The sequence below is a fragment of the Callorhinchus milii genome, unplaced genomic scaffold (genome assembly GCF_018977255.1).
Source record: "Callorhinchus milii isolate IMCB2004 unplaced genomic scaffold, IMCB_Cmil_1.0 Scaffold2, whole genome shotgun sequence".
NCBI lineage: Eukaryota > Metazoa > Chordata > Chondrichthyes > Chimaeriformes > Callorhinchidae > Callorhinchus > Callorhinchus milii.
Genome location: NW_024704743.1, coordinates 113,673,693 through 113,696,796, shown reverse-complemented (window position 1 = coordinate 113,696,796; position 23,104 = coordinate 113,673,693). Strand labels below are relative to the sequence as shown.

At 39.4% G+C, this 23,104-nt stretch overlaps 1 protein-coding gene across 16 annotated transcripts in view; it reads right to left on the bottom strand.

The window, feature by feature from the left end:
• The window catches only part of eya1 (EYA transcriptional coactivator and phosphatase 1), an 80,009-nt gene that overhangs the window by 15,125 nt on the left and 41,780 nt on the right, over nucleotides 1-23,104 (bottom strand). For all 16 annotated transcript variants that reach the window (XM_042332237.1, XM_042332236.1, XM_042332240.1 and 13 more), the window contains one exon: nucleotides 10,667-10,756. In XM_042332237.1, coding sequence (XP_042188171.1) covers nucleotides 10,667-10,756 — 90 coding nt within the window. The remainder of the gene's footprint in view (nucleotides 1-10,666; nucleotides 10,757-23,104) is intronic.

Here is a 23,104-nt window from a genome sequence, read left to right as displayed (position 1 = left end):
ATGAGGTGGAGGGACTGCGGGATGGAGTGCCAGAGGGTGGTGTCAGAGTGGCTGAAGACCTATCTGCCAATGGTAGGGCGGGCGAGGCGGGGGAACTGAAGCAATCCCAGGGAGACACACCTTATCCTCAAGCGAGATAGTTTTTTTTAATCAAATTTTGAAAAAGGCTGGAGAGAAATATGGAAGATGCCAACCAACAGTTATACAGTAAGTATACTGAGGATTTTGCATGAATTCAAATGCTTTGTAATCTCAACATGTAGCAGACTTTCTGAACCACAGAAAACAAGGGTTCACTCTCTGTATCTTAGATCAAGTCCTGGATGAGGGCCAACTTTCTCCAACTGAACATCAGCAAGACCGAGGCCCTCCTGATTGGCTTCCGCCAGCGCCTCCGCACCTCAGGCGCTGGCAGCATCACGGCTGCACACTCAACCTCACTAAGCCAGTCAGGAAGCTGGGTATCTTGTTTGACCCTGAACTGGCCTTTCTCCCCCACATCCGCGCCATGACCGGCACTGCCTACCACCACTTCCGCAATATTGCCAGACTCCGCCACTGCCTCACCCCTCAGACTGACGAAACCCTCACCCACGCGTTCGTCACCTCAAGGCTCGATTACGGGAACTCCCTCTTCATCGGCCTTCCCAACTCTTCCCTTCACAAGCTGCAGATCATCCAAAACTCTGCAGCTCGTGTACTCTCACACAACAGGCTCCGTGACCCCATCACTCCCACCGTCGCCCGACTCCACTGGCTCCCCATCCCCCAGAGGATCGAGTTCAAGATCCTCATCCTCACCTTTAAGGCCATCCATGGTCTTGCCCCCTCGTATCTGTCTGACCTGCTGACTCCCTATCAACCTGCCCGCTCCCTCCGTTCATCGGGCTCCGGCCTGCTCCATGTCTCCCACCTGATGCGCTTTCAGCCTCTCTGTCCCCACACTCTGAAACTCCATCCCACGGTTCCTTCGCCTCGCTTTCTCCCTTGCCTCCTTGAAGGCCGGGCTCAAGACCTTTCTCTTCGACCGTGCCTTGGTCTCCCTCCCACCTCTCTGCCTTCCCTCACCCCTACACTATCCCTCCCCCATGCTCGGGCCCCGACACCTGATTGTTCAGCACTTTGGGACGTCCTCCCGACATGAAAGGCGTTCTATAAATGTAATTTTGTTGTTGTTTTTGCAATCCAAACTAGAATTACGTTCAAGTGCACAGCAAATGATGAGCAGGATAACTCTCCATTACAAAAAGTCATAACATCAGCTGCTAGACAGCAAAATAGGGTTAAAGCAAGGTTTTCTTAATGATGTAGTGTTATGTTACTCCTACAATATGTGTGCTGTTTCACAGTTTTTGGAAATCACATTCTTCAACAGCTTATTATAATGATTTCTTCAAACTATTTGCATAAAATTAAAATTAAAGCTCTTATGAGAGCACAGAATCATACTATAGGAATGCCTATGTTGGCATTATGTACCATTTTACAATTACTCAAAAAACATTTTTAAACTGAATAATAAATAATTGGGAGGAAATTGATGCTATAATCAATTATGGAAGTTAGATTACTTTCTAATACTATATGAGCATTGATCTTGCAGTTTGTGGCATTAACTGGACTCTGTAATTATTTCAGTTTTGTAACTTCTCCACAGTGTACACTCTAGTAGAGAAAAAGTTTTAAAATCCAGCTATGTGTCTTCAACCTACCAAATTGACATTCATTATTGCCAAGCGATAAGGAGGGAATGGTCAGTAATGGTCTTTGTGAATTTTGCCTCTTGAATTTATAATTTAAGGTGAATATTTGTACTAGCTGTGAGATATTTATGCAGAAGCATAGTTTTCCAATTTGGGGTACCAGTTAGGATTTTAACCTCACAGACAATATGGGTAGAATACAAAAGTTAGACATTGAAAATGACATTTGATTGCGTCCTTTGCTGGCAAAACGGAGGGGTTCAAAGCTTTGGTTACAGTTTGGATTGACACCTACGTGTGTGCATCATATGTATCACATGATGTCCAGCAAGAATTTGGCTGATGAATGCAGTGCTAGTTGTGAAAATAAACAGTTTAAAAAGCCATCAGTTTTAATTAATACGTGTCGCAATCTATCTACAAATTGCATTACTGTAAGGTAGTTTAAACTATTGTAATGCACACTTTTAAAAAGTATACTATAATTTTTATTTCCACAAAAGGAAGGTTTGTTTGCTTTCAATTCAATTAAAGAATAACAGGGATGCATGGAAGAAAATGTCCTGGATTCAGTCCATTTTCATTCACACTTTGGGTTCCCCTGTTCATTCAGTAAGACCAGTTGGATGTTCTCCAGTTTAAAAGAAGCCATCAGTACTTCCTTTGTTCTTTCTACGTCTGTCACCAAGCAATTAACATCACTGTTTCAGTCTTCCTGTCGAGCATGAGAGAAGGTTATCGGCAACTGCTATCTATCAATCTGCATAATGCTTATGAAACATTTGGAAATAAAACTTTTTTTCTGCAACAGTTGCTTTTGTTGTTATGATTTTAGTTTGAATTTATTTTTCAATCACAGATTTTTTTTAGTTACACGGAATGTGGTTTTATAATACCAAAGAGAAGTTTAGACTTAACCTTTTTGAAACTTCAGACGTTTTCAGAGTTGACAGTACTGCGCTTCAGTTACCTTGAACGCTTCCAGCCATCATCACAACATTCCTCTTAGCATACAAGCTAATACCATGTGAAAAAGCTGAGTCTATGGTTCGCAGGTTCTCAATGCTGGCACTCAATTGGCAGAACCTGTCATCCCTGTCTGGCCTGTGGTTCATGACCCTTGCATTTTCTCTGCTTTCCCACTGCAATTATTCTATACTGAAAAAGGGGGTGCAGATTACCTGTAGGTTAGGCACAGGATATAGCAAACAAAGGAAGTTCTTCAAATCCACTTAATTCCATTCTACAATTTTTGGATGAACAGTAAAGGAATTAAAACAAGCTGTAAGGGGTCCAAAATAATCCATTTGAAGTATGAGACATGAACTTGTATATCCTTTGTCATTAGGAACACTTCATAAGAAACGTTATTGATCAATAAGCATTAGTACGTAAGTAAGTACTTATCCATCTAATTTTTATTTTCTGACAAGTGTTATCATTAGCACTTCAGTCCAATACAGATTACTACTATAATGAGAAGTAATTTTTTTCCATTCTGTGAGCTTCTCCTTGAAGACACGGAACAATAATGTCAATAATGCTTTTGTTGGATAATTGGGTTTTAATCTGATAATTTCTATCTGCATTATGGGAAACAAGGGTCAGCCTCAAAGTTTAAAGTGAATTAAACAAAAGGTATGTAGACAAAGTCGTACAGTGCATATGAAAGATGAGCTTTATCAAATTCATTTATTGCTCCTATTTAGAAACACCTTTACTGATTACATTTTTAGCTTTAGTTCGTTGACTTGAACTAAACTTTTATAGTTATTAACAGGTACACAGTGACGTGTATACCTCTGACAAGAAAATTCATTTCAACAATTATAACAAATTTCATAAAACTGACAAACTGAATGCATATGGATATAAGGATACCTGAACACTTAAAACTATAAAACTTTATTGTATCTAACCTAAGGGACTGTTTAATGTTATATACAAATTCCTAAAATATCTGCTAAAACTTTAATATGATCTTGACCAAGGTTTGTTGCTGTCATTGTGGGTTTATGGTTAAGCAATACATTTTTCTGAGATCTCTGATGGCTCAGCAAGATTATGCAGTGAGAAGTCCAGCCGTACACATTAGGCAAGTACTAAATTTGATTCCTGGTTTGTGATGTGTTAGCTGATCTTTGCTGAAATAGCAGGACAGATGCTACATTTAGCCTAAGTGACCTTGGCCAGGGAAGAAAAATCAGCCAGGCTTCTGCTCCTGATCACAGGATTGAGTGCTCACTGGGTGGATGGCTAGTACCAGGAACTTTCTGTGAGCTTCCTGGTGAGCAGCATACCTATTATACATTCTATATTAAATTTAAGGATTATTATTTAAGATTATAATAACTAAATAAGGTAAATAAGTTGCCTAAAGCTGAATAAATTATCTTCCATCTTAAAGGAAAACAATGTTGCATACGTTTCACATTAATTTATATTTCAAGTTTTTATTTGCCAATTTTCTTTATCCTCTCCTGAAGTGCTAACTCTTCGCTGGTCCAGGATGACTCCATTATAATGTGTCCTGCATTAGTGCTGGTTCACTAATCGTATGGGTGTACTGTGGACCTGCGCAGTACTGGAAGCAAGGTATACTCAGCTTCTAGCACTGAGTACAACAACAACAAATTACATTTGTAAAGTGTCTTTCATGTCGGGAGGACGTCCCAAGGCGCTGGACAGATAGAGTTACGGACCTGAGCTGGGGGTCGGGGTAGGGGAGGGTGGAGGGCAGGGGGGGAAGCAGAGAGATCGAAAGCACAGTGGTTTCCTGCACAAAAAAGTGGCTCTGGCTACATGCAGGAAATGGCTTTCATACCAGAATATCTGAATACAACTGAACCAACAAAAAAAAACCTAGACTGGCATTAACTCTATTGATTCCAATCATTTGCCACTTCCTCCAATTTTGTGTCATCTAGGAAGTTAGACACCTTTGACAAGACATCTGTATCCAAATATTTTATAAAAAATTATAAATTATAATGGTCTCAGTACTGATCTCTGTGGCATACCAAGTTACAATTGTCTCCCAGCAGGATACGTCCCTCATTCCACAACTATGTCTGACTTTGTCGCGAACAGTTATTTGCTAGTCCATCTTAATGCATTGGCATGCATACCATGGGCCTGAGCCTCATGCAGTAGTCTATTATGTGGAAAAGTGTCAAAAGACCTCATGAAATCCAGATAAGTAACAAATAAATATACATAGTCACACTACTTTCAGTATATTCTTTGAAGGGCTTTGAGATGTCTCAACGATGTGATAAGGTTCTCTATCAAATGTAAGGATTATTATAATTACCTTCCCATCTCTATCCAGTAAATCTCATTTCCGTAAAATAAATCTATGTCTATATATCATTAATCTACACTAATGTTTTGCTGCATGGTACACAATGAACATTTTTGAATCACATATGTCAACTGCAGTTTTGAGAAGCTGGGAATCTTCCTGATCTGTATTTCACAGCAAAAACTCATGAAGTGTAATATTCATTTCATATTTAATTTTGATGCAACTGATGACCTTTTGCATCGTTTTATGACCATTCTGTTCTGGTGGTCATTTATGGGAAGCATGAAGTATTGAACATAAAACACGAATTTAGAGGCCACACATATAGTATAGAGAGTAATGGATAGCTTGGACTATTTACAAAGCAGTAATCTCATAGAGGAGTTCAAATAATGTCATAAACAACAAGAATAGTTTATGGTCATAATCTAAAACCAAGGATTAGATTACAATCTAGAAATTACTTCAAGGCATATATAATTTTTATGATATACTATAAAATTCTTTGGGTGGTATTATTCAGATTTTGGACAGTCATACCACACACCTGGTGAATACCAGTGCCTAGGATACAGTACATCTTGATTGTGTCAAATTACACTGGCAAATAAAAAACAATCCGGTGGTGTAACCACTACAGGGCAACCCACAAAAGTGTAACCAGATTTTTTTCCAGGGAATCCCCTGTGTGTAGCACAGACTTTGGATAAGACTCAAGATATCTTTGGACCTCCAGTCTGCATGATGTGACTGGTATTCCTGAATAAAAACCTATTTATGTTCTGGATACTTTTGCAATGACAACACAATGGTTCTGACTCCCGAGTAAATTTGAAGTAAATTTGTATTGTATAGAATTTATTGGAAGCAATTAGATGAATAACTATATATATTTTATACTTCTTTATAGCATCGACTTGTAGGCCATTGGCAATTGCCTTGAAATTAAAGTGTTTTTGAGAAACAGCAGAAATAAGTACAGTGCTATTAAAACATTTTATCATTGTGCCAGCTCCCAATATGTCTGTAAGTAGTTTCATCAAAGATGAAAGAGGTCAAAATGCAGGACAGATGTTGAGTGAACCACATTTAGAGTCTGTTATAATCTAGTATTTTAAACTGATTTTGCTTCATCTGTGAAAGAAAGGTACACTTTGCAAGATTTTGAAAATGAAAACATCAGGAAATATTTAAAGAGCAACTTCAGCTAATTAACTTTGATCAGCAAAACTAGTATATTGATTGAAGCTTTTAGATTCTGCTTTCTCTGGAAAAAAACAGATGCACATTTGTACACAAGACAATTATAATGAAAACTTCTGTTCTGACAGTCAGATTGCCATTCTTCTGGTCAAAACAAGTCATTTGAACCTAACATGCATTTGTAATAATAATCCTTGCATTGATATAGCGCCTTATCACGTCTTGGGAGACATCTCAAAGCGCTTCACAGAATATACTGTAAAGTGAATGGACTATGTTTTGTGGGCAAAACGCGGAAACCAATTGCGTACAGTAGTGTTCCACAAACAGTCGTGGATTGAGTGACCACATTTTTTTAAGGGATTATTACCCCTGAAAAAGCAATCCGCCAATCGACTAACAACCGGATTCCTATTTACTGCTAGGTAAACAGAGATGTGTGGAGAAAGGAAACTTGCCCAATGTTTCACCCTGCCGGGAATTGAACCCAGGTCCTCTATTTGAGAGGTGAGTGCTCTAACTACTGAGCTACAGGACTCCACAAATTTTCATGTCGCTCTCATATTATTTACAAGGTGAACATACTTTGCGCCTCAATACTATGCCAACTTATTCTTTGACAACTTAGTCAAATGTCTCAACAGTCAAAATGTTTTCATTCATTTATCAACAAAATCTAACCAGTATCAGAACCTCTCCTCCAAACCAGGCATTCACTCCAAACAATGCATGAGAAACCTTGTTTTTCAGCCATTGACATTAAGTACTCACAGCAGGTCAGAGTAAGACAGACACAGAAATCTTAGAATCTAACAAAGCTACTTGTTGATGTCGCAGACATGAGAATAGTGGCAAAGCACCCCCCACAAAGAACAGAAACTGACAGCCTGTGGAAAATTTATGATGTTCCATGAGCTGAAGATAATATTCCTCCATAGTGGGATAAAACTGAGAAACCTTGCACCCTGCTATCAAATGGTTGTGTCTAACAAATTGTATAGAATTACATAAAATGTTACAACAAGCAAACAGGCCATTTGGCCCAACGTGAGTGCTGATGTTTATACTCCACATGAACCTTCATCCCTCCTAATCCCCTCTACTATACTCCTCTACTCCCTCCTCCCTCATATGTTCACCAAGTTTCCTCTTAAATACGTTGATGCTTTTTGCTTCAACTACGGTTCCCCATAGTGAGCTCCACCCTCTGCCTTTTTATTGCTGGACAAGTAGTCTGGTTACCATTCGATTACTATTACACTGAAAACATTTAGACATCCTAGAATTCGTAGGGGTAATATACCATCCAAAGTAAAAACAAAATCAAGCGGTTAGCTCTTTGTCTTTAGATCTCCAGTATTGTAGTGCTAGAGGTCCTGAATAATAAACCTATGTATTTGTTATTCACTTCATGGCTGTTTGTCGGACTCGCTGTACACAAATTAAAGAGGAGGTAAGCGAGCATGGTAGGAGGTCACCTCCCAATACATTATGGAAACCAAAGTCTAATATAATAATAATCATCCTCGCATTTGGTTTAGTTCTTTTCACGTCAGGAGGATATGCCAAAGCGCTGCACAGGATTTACTGTGAAGTGGAGTGACTGTGTATTTGTAGGTGAACACAGCATCCAATTGTGCACAGCAATGTTCCACAAAACAGACATGAAACAAATGACCAATTTTATTTGGGGGATTGTTGCCCAGGACACTGATAGAAAATCCCTTCTCTTTTCGAATAGTGCCTTTATTGTCATCTGAACAGGGAGATGGGACCTCAGTTTATGGTCTTGTCTGAAGGATGGCACCTCCGCCAATGCAACCCCCCAGCCCCTCCGCCCAGCACTGCATTGGAGTGTCAGTTTAGACTATGTCAGTTCAAGTCCTGCTGTGGGTCTTGAACTCACAACCTTCTGACTCAAGAGGCTGGAGTGCTGCAAACTAAATCAGACTGACACATATTTATGGTGTCCGCAGTCTTCATCAACGTTCAGTACTTTTAAATTAGATTCAAATGTTCACACAATAGCGGATAGTCTGGAACAGTTAGGGAGAAGCCCAGCAATCATAAAAGAATAACACGGTATAGTTTTTTTATTTAAAAAAAACACAAATAATGAAATATTTGGAAGTTTTTAGTACCCTAAATGAATCTCAAGGAGAGGCAGACCTGACCTCTGTTTTGACAAGACGATTGAGACAGAATGTGAACTGTGTAGGGCAGTCACTTTGATGGCTCCATGAAACTATTAATGCTGCTATGAGGAAAGTCTGTGGAGTGTGGAGAAATCTCATAACCAAATCAGCACTGCCATAAGCCAACTGGAGGAATTTGTGGATATCCAATTTGACTACACATGTGACTTTGATTAAGAATAGCATACAGAATGTGGGAGCCGATAATGGCTGGCTTTGACTCTGGATGAATCGTTGCAGTAAGCAAAATCTCAAGTAGGGATTTTGTTCTATAGTTCTGCACTCACATCCAGAAGCGGACAGCTAGAAGCGATGTAATCCATGACTGGCATTAATACAGTAGAGTAGCAACCATTAGAGCCAGAAGGCTCTTAGGGCAACAAATTTAACCCTATCTACCAGCCCTGATAAGGTGATTATTATTGCACGCTTCCCAGAAATGTACACTGCATGACTGCAGCACCAGGCAGTTCTGAAAGTGATATGGGTACATCAAGGTTAGTTGCGTTTACACAGAATCACCCTTCTGTCACCCCGTATTGTTTAAGTGAAACAGCTGTACTATTTCATCATAGAGGAATATGAAGTAGGCCATAAAAATTAGCGACCTAAGAGAACACATGTTTGACAAGGGGGTAAATGTATGTACACAGTACAACACTTATTTTTCACACATGGCCTTCAAACAATAATATTGCCTTGTGATTTATATTAGTTTAATAAATGTGCCACCCACCTACCAACCTGCCCGTTCCCTCCGCTCAGCCGGCTCTGGTCTGCTCCATGTCCCCCGACCTACCCGCCCCACCATTGGCGGGAGAGCCTTCAGCCACTCTGCCCCCAACCTCTGGAATTCCATCCCCCAGTCACTCTGCCTCACGCCTCCTTAGCCTCCTTCAAGTCCCGCCTCAAGACCCTCCTCTTCGACCATGCCATCAGCTAACCCCTTTCCCCTCCCCTCCCTTCCCCACCCGACCCCAGCTCGGGTCTGAAATACTCTGTCCAGCGCCTTGGGACGTCCTCCCGACGTGAAAGGCACTATACAAATATAATGTTGTTGTTGTTGTATGTCTTCTCTCTAGTCACTCTATTGTTCCATCAGAACTTGCTTTGTACTGTCTCTCCTTAGCAATATTGTACAACAAAAAACACACCAAAATGTAGTCCAAGCAACAAAACCTCTATTTTAATACTGTGAAATATCACCCTGCATATGTTATACTACTTTGTTCAGGGTGTGTGTCATTATCTATGCAAAAAAATCATAACATTTGATCTGTAGTCATCAATTCAAGTTGCCTTTTGAAACAAGTTGGCAACTCATGAGGATCTCAAAACAAAGGAATTATATAAGTATCAGTAAAGCATTCAAAAGCACAATGTTACCTTGAGTATTGCACATAAAGCCCATCCATGTTTAAGAAGTGGAATCCTTTCCTGATCATATGGTCTGGTGACTGCATATTTATGGACATGTATACATTAAATTTACTGTTTCTTTAACATTGGTTGTTGTGTGTTTTCTCTGAAATCAATGTAGTAGACGTCTTATTATATATGGCATTCAAAACTTACTGGATGATGCATGAATTGTTAAATTGGCTGACTGCCTCATTGTGCCTGCAATGATTCATTGACAAAGAAATTGAGCCACCGGCAGAGCTATATCACTGGAATTCACCTGAAAATCTCCCTAAATAATTTCTGTAATTGCTTCCCAAAAGGCAATCGAACCTGTCTCATGCATTGCTCCTTATTGGACCAATATTGTGTGAATTAATTTTTAACAGGTAGCTTTAATAATAGCCCAACATAAATTCAACTTGTGTGCACCCCGAGAATTTGAAAATGCTAACAATTCCTTTTTGGTAAGGCAAGTTTAATACCTAATTTTAACAGCAACAACAACATTCAACAAGCATTGCTTAAATAATGATATTACATCTGACTCATTTAATTGCCTAATTAAGAGTAATCACTTTTCCTGTTAATGCGACAAATTTAACAGTGAGATACTCCCACAAATAAATATCATGTCATCTTGGTTTCCCTCTCCCTTGTACTTCAGGTAAGAGATATTTTCAGAGATACTCTTCAGCTGAATAATGTATGAGACTGGGCAAAAATAGGGTTAATCCTTTACTAACAATCACATTAGTATCAATTAGACGGAAGAAAAATTGATTATTTGATTTTCATTTGCACGCACCCATACACACATTTAAACAAACCCTGCTACAAAAAAAGTCAGTACTTACTTCTAAATCATTGAAAAATAGATGTGTATCTGCCAGGTTAAATATCATTTCTTCCATTCGTAGCCCGAGTGATACTGATGTAGGTGGATCCTAGCAAAAAATACAAGTAGAAATAAGAAAATTAACATTAAGAGTACAAAGGTATTTAATGCAAACTTGTGAGAGAGACAACTTTTTGTGTCTTTTCAATTTCAAAGCAGCCTTTAACTGTTAAAATGTTTTTTTTCGCCTTGCCTGGGAATCAAAGCCGGGTCCTCTTGCTTTTGAGGCGAGCATGCTAACCGATACGCTATGGGGTTCCATATTGATGTAAATTTTGCTTTGCAAAAGTAGAAAGAGGTTCAACATCTTCTCACATATTCACTTGTCATTGTAGAGCAGTGAACTGATACCAAAGAATAATTGGTGCAAGTGATTACCGCCAACAGCTAATTATTTGCATTTCTCTATCTGAACAGACGATATATTGCTAACAGTAAATGTACTTGGTGAGGAAGTATTTTGAGAATCTGAGATCTTAATTGTTTACCTCAGGCTTGTGCTTTCTTAATTGAGTAAATATTAAATGAAGATAGACCAACAGTAAATCTATTACAGAATTGTACAGGATACTTATACTTTGTAAAGCTTTATTCAATTTTCACTTCATCATTTAAGGCTTCGGAAGGTTTGTTAAAACTAATAGCATTTCAAAATGAGTAATACTGATACCATGAGTAAGTGATGCGATAAGATGCTATATCAAATGCAAGGATTATTCTTATTTTTCTTTTATTCTTATAGTTGCCCTAATGGCTTCATGCATATCTTCTCATGAAAAATATTAAAGTAAATTGGATTCATTAAAGAAAATGTACATAAATTATTTTAAAATTATATCGGGATACTTTAACTTCTCATTTTGCTCTCTATTTTCCGTTTTTTATATCTGTTTTATCACTGATGGATTCATAAAGTAGCCCATTGAAGAGGGAGACAAATAAATCAAGGAGAAATAAGAATTAATGCCAAGTTAAACTGCTGAAAGCAATTTGAAATTGGTAATGCTATTGACCCCCAATTCAACAACTTTAAAAGCCAACTGAACTATGTAAAAGTACTCAGTGATGGACACACAGGTCTCTCCTCAGACACAGACAAATGAATTTGGAAGAAAGCAACAAATATTGCCCACTATTCTAAACGACTACTGTTGGAAGGCATTACATACAGCAAAGGGTTTCTACGCAAGTCAGACACCTAATTGACAAAAGTTACTTATATAAAAAATTACCTAACTTTTATTTGAAAAGCAGTATAATCATATTGAAATAGTTTTGTCCCTGAAAACATGCATTCACGTGACAATGAAAATATTTTGAAATAGGTAATGTAGTTTGGAGCTGTTGACGTTAGAACATAAGAAAACAGAGAACAATCCTTTTTTTCCCCAAGTCACAGTTCCAATGAAAATCATTCTGTTTTCAGTCCAAAACTCTAACAAAAACCTTCAATTTAAATGAGTGTCATTCATAATAAAGGTTGTAAAGGAATGAAATTGGTATTTAATATATAACTTGTTTTTTTTTAAAAAGGGGTCCAGGATTTAAAAATCTGTAATTACTCTTGATGGCTTGATGTCACATTTGTCATGCACCTATATAAAACGAGGTGCTGCTATATGACACAAAGAAAAATGGACTTCATTTAAGCTCTTAGTTTTTTTTGTTAAAGCCACTAATTCAAAGCTAATCATTCTGAGTTGTAATAATACACTTCGAAAAAAAAGCTTACAATGCATGCATGTTTACAAGGATTTGCAATTCAATGTGATGCTCTTGAAAGCTGTAGTTAAACTCTGAACAAACCTTTGAGGGAGGTAAGGATTAAGTAAAAGGGACAAACCGTACAGCATAGAATCCAAAACAGACCTCTGTTCTGCTTAGAGCAGTTTGGATTGAAAACATGGGTTGAATGCCACTTTTAATTTCACCTCACTGAACCAGTCACTTCAAAAAAACGTTGAAGAATAGGAATGATTATCCACTGTACAGGTTTACACTGAAGAAATGATTATTACAGCCTTACAAGAAAATGAATAGAAAACGACCAACACTCAATCAAAATTAAAAAATGGTTCATTCATTTCATGGCTGTTTGTTGGACATTGTTGTGCGCAATTGTGCTGCCGCGTTCGCCTATAAATATAGTCACTCAATTTCTCAGTAATTCCTATGAAGCGCTTTGAGACATCCTTCTGATGTGATAAGGCGCTGAGCGAGTCTCGAACCTTGGCATCTTGTTTAACCCTCAAATATCCTTTCTACCCCACATCCGTGCCATGTCCTACTCTGCCTTCCCCCACCTCTGCAACATCGCCCGGCTCCACCACTGTCTCACACTGCAGGCCGGAGAGACCCTCATAAACGCATTTATAACATCCAGGCTCGACTTTGCAAATTCCCTACTTGTCGGTCTTGCCAACTCCTCCCTCCATAGGCTGTAGATCATCCAGAACGCTGCAGCCAGTGTTCTCTCCTGCATCAGGCTCCATGACCCTATCACCTCCATCCTCGCCTGACTCCACTTGGCTTCCCATCACACAGAGGATACAGTTCAAGATCCTGGTGCTCACTTTCAAAACCTTCAATGGCCTTGCTCCCCCCTAACTCTGTGACCTCCTAACCCCCTAACAACCTGCCCGCTTCCTCTGCTTCACACACCATTGGCGGGCGGGTCTTCTACCCCCAACCTCTGGAACTCCATCCCGAGGTCCCTCCGTTTCACCCCATCCCTTGCCTCCTTTAAGACCCGCCTCAAGACCCTCCTCTTTGACTGTGCCTTTGATCACCCTCCTTCCCCCCCCGCCCCCCACCCTCCCCGATCCTGACCTCCAGTCCAAAACACTGATTGTCCAGCACCTTGGGAAGTCCTCCCGATGTGAAAGGCTCTATACAAATGTAATTTTGTTGTTGTTGTAAACAGTATCAAATGCAACAATATTATTATTTTCTCTTAACAAAATATTCAAACATTGCAAATACTGTATATTTTAAATACATTTTCTCTTCAAACATTTATTTTTTTGTAAACCTACATTCAAATCAGTTGGTCCTATTTTAGGATTTTCTTTGGAGCGCTAGATATATTAGGTATACAGCAGACCAGGACTCCAACCACATAACAAGGCCACTGACTTCAGCTGTTTTTTTCAGATTCTGCACCTGCCTTCAGTCATCAGTGTCAGCTACAGAACATAGGCTTTTTGCAGCTTCCAAAATCCAGTCACCATGCAGCTGGCTTGAACCATCAAGATTATGTGTGCAAGAAGTGCTGATGCCAATTGAGATAACTGATGAACCTCATCTTGTTTATAGTTTCTGTTCCAGAGTTAGAGTAAACCTTGTTTGAATATTTTTTATATTTATGAATATATAATAATCCTTATTTGATATAGCGCTTTATCATTTCATCAAGATATCTCAAAGAACCTCACAGGATTTTCTGTCGTGTGTACATATTGTATTTGTAGACACACATGGCAGCTAATTTGCACACAGCAATGTCTCACAAATCACCATGAAGTGAATAACCATTTTATCTGGAGGATTGTTGGCCAGGACAGTGGGAGAAATTCCCTTTTCATTTCTAATAGTGCCAGAGGATCGTTAACGCCCACCTGTACATGCAGAAAGGACCTTGGTTTAATGTCTTATTGGAAGGGCGGCACCTCTGACAATATAGCGCATTGTATTAGAGTGTGAGTCTAGACTGGGAGTTTAAAGTCCTGACGTGGGACTTGATCCCACAATCTTCTAACTCAGAGGTGAGAGTGCTACAACTGAGCCAGTTGACATCTAAACGACTAAATTTGTTATTTCTTAATGATAACTGACAACAGCACAGCTAAACAAAACTTACAATAAAATAACTAACAGTATTTCCTCCCCAAAATAAAAGAAATGGCTGTAAATAAACTCAAGCTTATTTTCAGTTTCTGAGGTCTGTTAACTCCTATTTTTAAAACAATACATTGTTAAAGAAACTCAGTGTTTTTTTGTGCACTCTGAATTCTTGGAACAGGTTCCATTGAAACTCTGGCAAGTTGCCGGCATGAGTTTCGCCTATATGCATTTCGCCCACAAAATACACAATCAATTCTGTGAAGCGCTTTGAGACACCTTGAAGACGTAATAAGGCGCTATATCAAATGCAAGGAATATTATTATTCTGAGAAAAGTTCAGCCTGGAAGTAAATGATTTCTACCTTTTGTGCAATTTTTTTCACCACTTTTATGGTTGATGTGAATCTATTGGGAATTGTGACCTATACAATTCTGAGTGGTGACATGTATGTAAATGCATAGATTTCAGATAATGCAAGGGGAAATGCATGTTTATAAGTAAATCTCCATTATAAGAATACTTTGGCTTCAAGTGATATGGTTATGAGATTGAACCATCTGCAGTGCCTAGGGTTCCTGTTTGCTCAGCATGCATGACTAACAAAAAGTAAATAAACAATGGAGTCATCCGGGGGTTTTAACTTTTTTGTCATTAGAACAAAAGGAAAGTAATTAATGAGACAGTTCATTCATTCTGGATTTTCTTTTTAAAAAGGAAACAAAGGATATTAACACAAAATGAGGAACAAACACCAATACAAAGTAATATGAAATTACTATTTTATTTATTCTGCCTTCAATGTTTTCATTATTCGCAAATGAGTATTTTATATTGCACTTTTTGTGATTAGAACCACACAATAATTCCAGTTTACGATGTGTGATTGCTAAACAATTTATGCTGGAGACGAGCTGTTGAGATCACATTGAAGGGGTGATTTTACCATGTATCATTTTGCACACTGCTTTATACATATAGGTAGTATGAAATAATCAATACTACACAAATATATTCCCTTAAAATGTGATCAAATGGAGGGCCAAGAATTTTTAAGGGTCTATTTTATATGTTTTTAAAGAATTGAGGCTTCCTTTTGCACCTTCCTTCGTCAAATTGCTCTGTTGCAATACAAACTGGCTATAATATTGGTTGAGGCATTGATATAAATTTTCAGTCTCAGTTTAGAATGCTAAGGGAATTTCAGATTTGCATATTAATTATGTGTTTTTGGAAACTAACTATTCTGAGTAATTCTTCCTGGACTCCAAATTGTCTTAGACCCACCACAGACCCGAGTTAACTTAAATACATTGTGAATCCAATATGCCTGAAAAAAGTCTGCAAGCTTATTCACTGCCCATCCTTACTGAGAAACAGCTAGTGACTCCATACAGTTTGCTTCCTTTTACTTATGTTAGTGCCTGAAGAAGGACCAGCTGAATATAAGGGGGCGGGATAGAAACAGCACATTTGTAAGAATCATTCAAATGTCGATTCAGTCACAAATTCTTTAAAAATCTGTTGCCCATTTATACAGTAGATTAAAGAAATGTTTTTAAACAATAGTGTCTGATTTAAATTAGAGAGCCATTTTAACAAGAAGCAGCTCTATACAAACTTGAGCCACCAGTGCTGTGGAAATTGCTCCATTGTGAGACAGATTACACAGTACCTGATGCAATTGACAAGTGCAAGTGCAGTTGGTTGGAAATCGCTAAATTCTAACCACAGATTTTCCCTGATTGATCCTAGAAACAGAAAAGTTGCCAGGTTGGCTTTAGGTGAAAAAAACAGGCTGGTGATGGTAAATATGTATATAAACATTTGCTAGTACAGTTCCAACTGGCATCTTGTGAAACTAGTTAATGCAACATGGATCAGGGATCAACAACAATTTATATAGCACCCCTCACGTAGGGTAGTGTACCAGAGCGCTTAAAAATTATCATCAAGCACTGTGTGAAGCAAAAAGAGCCATTAAGGAGATGAAACGACATGAGTGTGTTACATCTATTTGTAACATACAACAACAGTCCTAAAGTTTCCACACTGGATGAGTTTGTTGATCATGGACAAAAAAAACCCTTTGGGCTGTTGCCAGTGTTGGACGAATCTGGTGCACTACAAGAGACCCATAATTATCCCCTTGGGCTTTGGAAGTGACATCAGTATCTAAGGAGTCTTTTATGTCGTACTTTGTCAAGCACCTTGGGGAGGTCTGGGTACAATGCACCTATCAAATGTGTAAGAGGTCAATGGTGTAATCAGGAAGGAACAGGCTGGATTCTGTTCTGAGTATGTATGTATGTTTGTGTGTGTGCGTGTCCAAGCCAGTTTGTGACTTGATCTAAAAATTTTGCTTTCATCAATTTCTTAAGGCTTTCAAGTTAATACCTAATAAAGCCCTGATGATAAAGCTGGAAGCTGTGGGAGCACACTGACACATTTGGGATTTTATCCAGAATGTGTATTCCAGTTCCAAGATCCACGTAGACGTCTATCAAATAATCAACAAGTCTCTTTTTTGAAAGATGGGCATTGGACTATGTCTGTCGTCCACCCGTTCGATGTATTCATCGTTGACACGCTGGTTGATATTGGAATAAAATGGGCTAGAAGTGTCTGTTGCAGACATTTCTGGTAGTCTTCTGCAATGCTGGGCTGCACAGTTTTAATTGATTAAACACTACCCCAATGCACACTCTAGGGTCCCCAACCCTTGGCTCTTGGCAACCCTCACCTAGCATACACCTGGTATTAGATAACAAGGTGCATCTCCTCTGGGGAGAAAATGTGCACTCTATACTCTATATGTAGAATTCTCAATAATTTGGTTTGGAAACTCTTAACCCCATTGTGATAGGTTTCCGCATGTTAGATACCTCACCAAAATCACACAAGGATCAAACCTGACAAATTGGGCATTTTTGACAGCAGCATTTCAAACCTTCCAAGAAGAATTACATTGCCCTATTGATCTAAATTGGTTTCAAATTAAAGTTGTAATCAATAATGGAATGGCTAAATCAAATAAGTGCAATTGGAAAAAAAATCAGATTGTAGTACACATGTAACAAATATATAATCCAGTAATAAAACAGGCTTTTTCAACTCCTATGAAGTATTATGGTTACTTGATTCTTATGATACAGTATCACTGTGCTTCCCGTAACAATATTGATGCAGCTGGATTTCTGATAATCCTGCAACCACTGAAACTTTTCATAGCTTTCCATTTAGTTACATTTTTTGTCTGTCTGCTACTTTTCAGAGAATAAAGCTGATAAATTGTGTTCCCAAAAACTCCCAACAATTAATCAAACCAGTAAAAAGAACATTTATTTATTTTTTCAAGTGTCATTCCATAACCAAATTCTGACTCTATATGTAGAATATGTCCCATGACATGTCGTGTCCCAAACTATGTATGATATTCTTATCTCGAGATATAATTGGTTTAGCCCTACCATCGGTGGCCAGGCTTTCAGCCTCTCTGCCCCCACACTCTGGAACTCCATCCCATGGTCCCTTCGCCTCACTTCCTCCCTTGCCTCCTTCAAGGCCGGTCTCAAGGCCCTTCTCTTTGATTGTGCCTTTGGTCGCCTTACCGCCTCTCTGCCTTCCCTCCCTACACCACACCTCCCCCATGCTCGGGTCCCAACACCTGACTGTTCAGCGCTTTGGGACGTCCCCCCGACGTGAAAGAACCTCTATAAATGTAATTTTGTTGTTGTTGTAATATATTGTTTGGGGCACAACATATCATGCGACTGCCAGGATGTTGGAAGACAAACTAGATGTACCTTGGTCTTCTTTCACCCAGAAAATTCCTACGTTCCTATGTTCTGACAATCTCTGCAGAATAAATTCTCCCAAGAACCTTAAGAAATACCCCCAAAGCAGGACCTCCTTTAGTAGTTTAAATGCCCCCCCACCCACCTCATGTAAGCAATAGTGTATGTTATCCACTGTTTGATAAAGGTAACACAAGGTTTGATAAACAGCAATCATAGCAGATTTGGGGAATATACAGTAATCAATAAAGCTAATGATAGTCCATTAAAATAGATAACCTGAACAAATTAACAGAAATGCAGTGGATCTCTGTGTGCATGACAGTTAATTATTCGATCCCAGAGGATCGAATTCAAGATCCTCATCCTCACCTACAAGGCCATTCACGGCCTTGCTCCCTCCTACCTCTCCGACCTACTATCCCCCTACCTACCTGCCTGTACCCTCCGTTCCTCTGGCTCCGGTCTGCTCCACATCCCCCGCCCCAACCGCCCTACCATCGGTGGCCGGGCCTTCAGCCTCTCAGCCCCCAGGCTCTGGAACTCTATCCCCCAGTGCCTTCGCCTTGCCTCCTCCCTTTCCTCCTTCAAGGCCGGTCTCAAGACCTTTCTCTTTGACCGTGCCTTCAGCTCCCCTCTCGACTCTCTACCCCCTCCTCGCTCCCTCCCTTCCCTCCCCTCACCCTGACCATTTCCCCCTTGCTCGGGTCCTGACCCAACTGTACAGCACCTTGGGACGTCCTCCCAACGTGAAAGGCGCTCAATAAATGGAATCTTGCTGTTGTTGTTAATTAACTGTTGCTTCCTGATTAGTTCAGGTAGAGTAATGTATAATGCAGGCTGGTCTATCATAAAGTAATATAGCTATATATGCAATGATTTGGAATTGGGACGTAGCAGCAACAAAACCTAATAAGCCTGTAGCTGAAAAGATACAGGTTGCAACTGGAAGGAACACTGGGACATGTGAAGCAGACAGCAATAGGGATGAATGCTATGGTTGCAAATTACCAATAGCACAGCAGAAAGTCATTGAATAAAATCAATCTACTTGCAGTTATTTAATTTCTATCATGTGCAGGTGAGTGCCCTATGTCACATCAATGTGTTATAACATGTTTCCACCTCCAATCACAACTATCTTTTTTTCATATTCCTACATGGGAAAGATTCTCAACATTCAAAAATTCTGCAGCAAATGGACCATAGTAGAATGCCATCATCTGCACGCCAAATAGCCACGTGGCCAATATTCTGCACTGGGTTTCAATGTGAAACAGACATGAGGCTGAGAAACATCGACAAAAAAGAAACGGCTTATATCGTGTGACGTTGCACACATACGTGCAAGATTACTTTAGCAACCTTGTGCATATAGTACATGAAATTTTCCATATGAGCACAACCAGATTTGGTTGCAAAGCTTTGGTTAAAAGGTAATATATTATTTACTTTTGTACAATGCAGGGTTAGATTTAGAGAGAGAGAAAAGTACATACATGTAGAAAAAAAAGATTTAAATTTAGACACTCAGGGGGAAGAGAGAGTGGCAGAATGAGAGAAAGAAAGGCAAAGAAAGAGAAAGTGGCAGAGGGAGAAAGGCTGGCATAATGTAGCAGTACCTCACCTCCGTAACATCGCCTGACTCCGCCACTACCTCACCCCTCAGGCTGCTGAAACTCTTGGTCATGCTTTCATCACCTCCAGACTCGATTATGCAAACGCCCTGCTTGTCGGCTTCCCAACTCCTCCCTCCACAGGCTGCAGATAATCCAGAACTCTGCAGCCCGTGTCCTCTCCCGCACCAAACTCTGTGATCCCATCTCGCTCATTCTCACCCGACTCCATTGGCTCCCTATCCTTCAGAGGATCCAGTTCAAGATCCTGGTCTTCACCTACAAAGCCCTGAATGGTCTAGCTCTACCCTATCTCTGCGATCTCCTAAACCCCTACCAACTCTCCTGCTCCCTCCGCTCAGCCGGCTCTGGCCTGCTCCACGTCCCACGACCCACCCGCCCCATCACTGGCGTGAGAGCCTTCAGCCACTCTGCCCCCAACCTCTGGAACTCCATCCCCCAATCACTCCGCCTCACCCACTCCTTAGCCTCCTTCAAGTCCTGCCTCAAAACCCTCCTATCCGACCATGTCATCGGCCACTCCCCTTCCCCTCCCTTCTACCCTCTGACCTCAGCTCGGGTCTGAAATGCCGTACACTGTCCAGCGCCTTGGGACGTCGTCCCGACGTGAAAGGCGCTCTACAAATGTAATCTTGTTGTTCTTGTTACTGTGATTATAATACAATATATATATTAATTCTTGCATTTGATACAGCACATTTCAGGTCAGAAAAACATCTCAAGGTGCTGCATAGAATATACTGAAAATCATATTGACTGTAACTTGTAAGCGAATAAAACAGCTCATTTATGCACAGCAATGTCTTACAAATAGCCATAAAATGAATAACTAATTTTACTTGGAGGATTGTTTGCCAGGATAACAATAGGATAACTCCTGATTTAGGTAGGATTGCAGCCAATTTATATTTTGCATAATTGTCAATTATCCACACGGTTCATCCACAATAAAGTCCAAATAAGTGTGGACATTCAACTTGCCTCTAAATTTCTCATTTGTCAGAAAAAGAATATACCATTCTGCTAATGAATCCTGAAGCTCATTACACTAAACTGCGTAAACACTGCAAATAATGTGGCAAGATTATTGCTTCTGTGCAATCAGTCTTCTGGATTTGTATTTATTATTCTCAATCTAAAATTACAATAGCTCTGAAGCTCTTAAAAAAATGGGTTTATTTTGAATTTTGTTGATGCCAACATCCTTGAATACCCCTACATCACCTTTATATTTCTAGCTGCCATTTTGTATTGTGGAATACAAAAATTGTTTTCAGCATTACCCCTGAAGGTTCCTAAGGAAGCCAGTATTTGTGCACACATATGTATTATATGTGTGTACATATACATAGTTCAGTTCATATGGCATTAATTCTGTATTTGGTAAGTCTATCACAAAATTACACTTTGCTCACACAAAATTTGCTGTTTGTTTCCTTTCTTCTTAATATGAAACAGATATGTTTAATTCCCGCCAATTTTATATAATACTAATCCCTGCATTTGATATAGTGCTTATCACATTGTTGATGCATCTCAAAGCGCTTCACAGAATATATCATAAAGTGAATTGACTGGATATTTTGTGGGCGAAACGTGGCAGCCAATTGCACACAGCCATATCCTGCAAACAGTCGTGGATTGAGTGACCATTTTTTTTATTACATCCAAAAAACGATCCGCCAATTGACTAACAACTGGGTTCCTACTTACTGCTAGGTAAACAGGCGTGCGGAGTAAGGAAACTTGCCTAAGGTTTTGTCCTGGCCAAGAATTGAAACAGGGTCATCTCACTTGCGAGGCGAGTGCTTTGACTAATATGCTACAGGACTCCAAATCAAAAACAAAAATGTTTATTTTGGGTCGTCTGCTCTGCTCCCCTCTTCATATGTGCCATCAAACTCCACAGTCATAGGCTCATATTTTCTCCTAAATTAAACATGAATGTCCGATTGTCACTTTATATGCCCTGGGAGAAAATTATATTGAATTCTAACATGAACAGTTAAGCCAGTATTTAGATACATTCAATTAAACTTACATTTATATGCATAAAAAAACCCTATCAACAGGAAGACATGCCAGGCTTCCTCCAACAGCCCGAGGACATACACTATCGTGGATGGTATTGAGTCGGAGTAAAAGAGTAGCATTGCAACATTTTACGATAGACATTAGCATTTCTGGATGAGTATGGGGGGGAAATTCAGCTCAGTTCCCAATATCTGGTAACCCTGTTGGAACATGTACATGATTTGATAGAACCAAATTAGGTTAATGTCATGGATGAGCTAATAACTATGGAGCCAATTTTCCAAGACCTCATAAAACTAACAATTGACTACAGATTCACAACATACAACCAATTTGTTGTGGCAAACAAAGGTTAAAAAGATTCACAAGAATTTATTCAGCCAATTTATGTGGCAGGGAAAAGGTTAAAAAAGAATAAAACACCACATTTTCCCAGATCAATTTAATGTGCTTACGCTTCCAAGATTTTCCTTCCTTTTTCATTCCTTTTCTTTTCAAACCATTGGTTAACACTAATTCTGTCATGTGCAAAAGCATGGTTCAAGAACAAAAGCTACTTGTATTTGCGCCTAGGTTTGTACCTAAATAATAATTGATAGCAGGAGCATCATTAAAGTGCTTTAAAATAACCCATCTGACTGCTGGCAATCCTGGCAAAGAATATTGCTATTGATGTAATTCCACATCATTTAAATAGCTATCTTTCAGCTCAATTAGATCAATATGTTTTAAAGAATACACAATATGAATTCTGTAGCAGGTACATAAAAGTTGTCAATTTAAACTGTAAAATAACTTCTATTTAACTCAATGTAAAAGCATTTCCAATCCTGCAAAGGTCCTCCCACCACATTGAAGGCAGATATCCATCAGAGAGCTGATAAGGAAACTCTGAGGTTTAGGATATCAGCTGCTGGAAGGAGTTACCTGGAGTCCGAGTTCATGAACATGCCTTTGTACACCCAGGACTTGGAATCCACCTTGATTGGTTTGCAGAGTGGTAAGCAACTGCTGCTCAAGCTCCGCTTTTCCAACTGGTGAAACCATCGCTTAATGGGAAGGGATGTGCGTCCCAGCTATGGGCACGA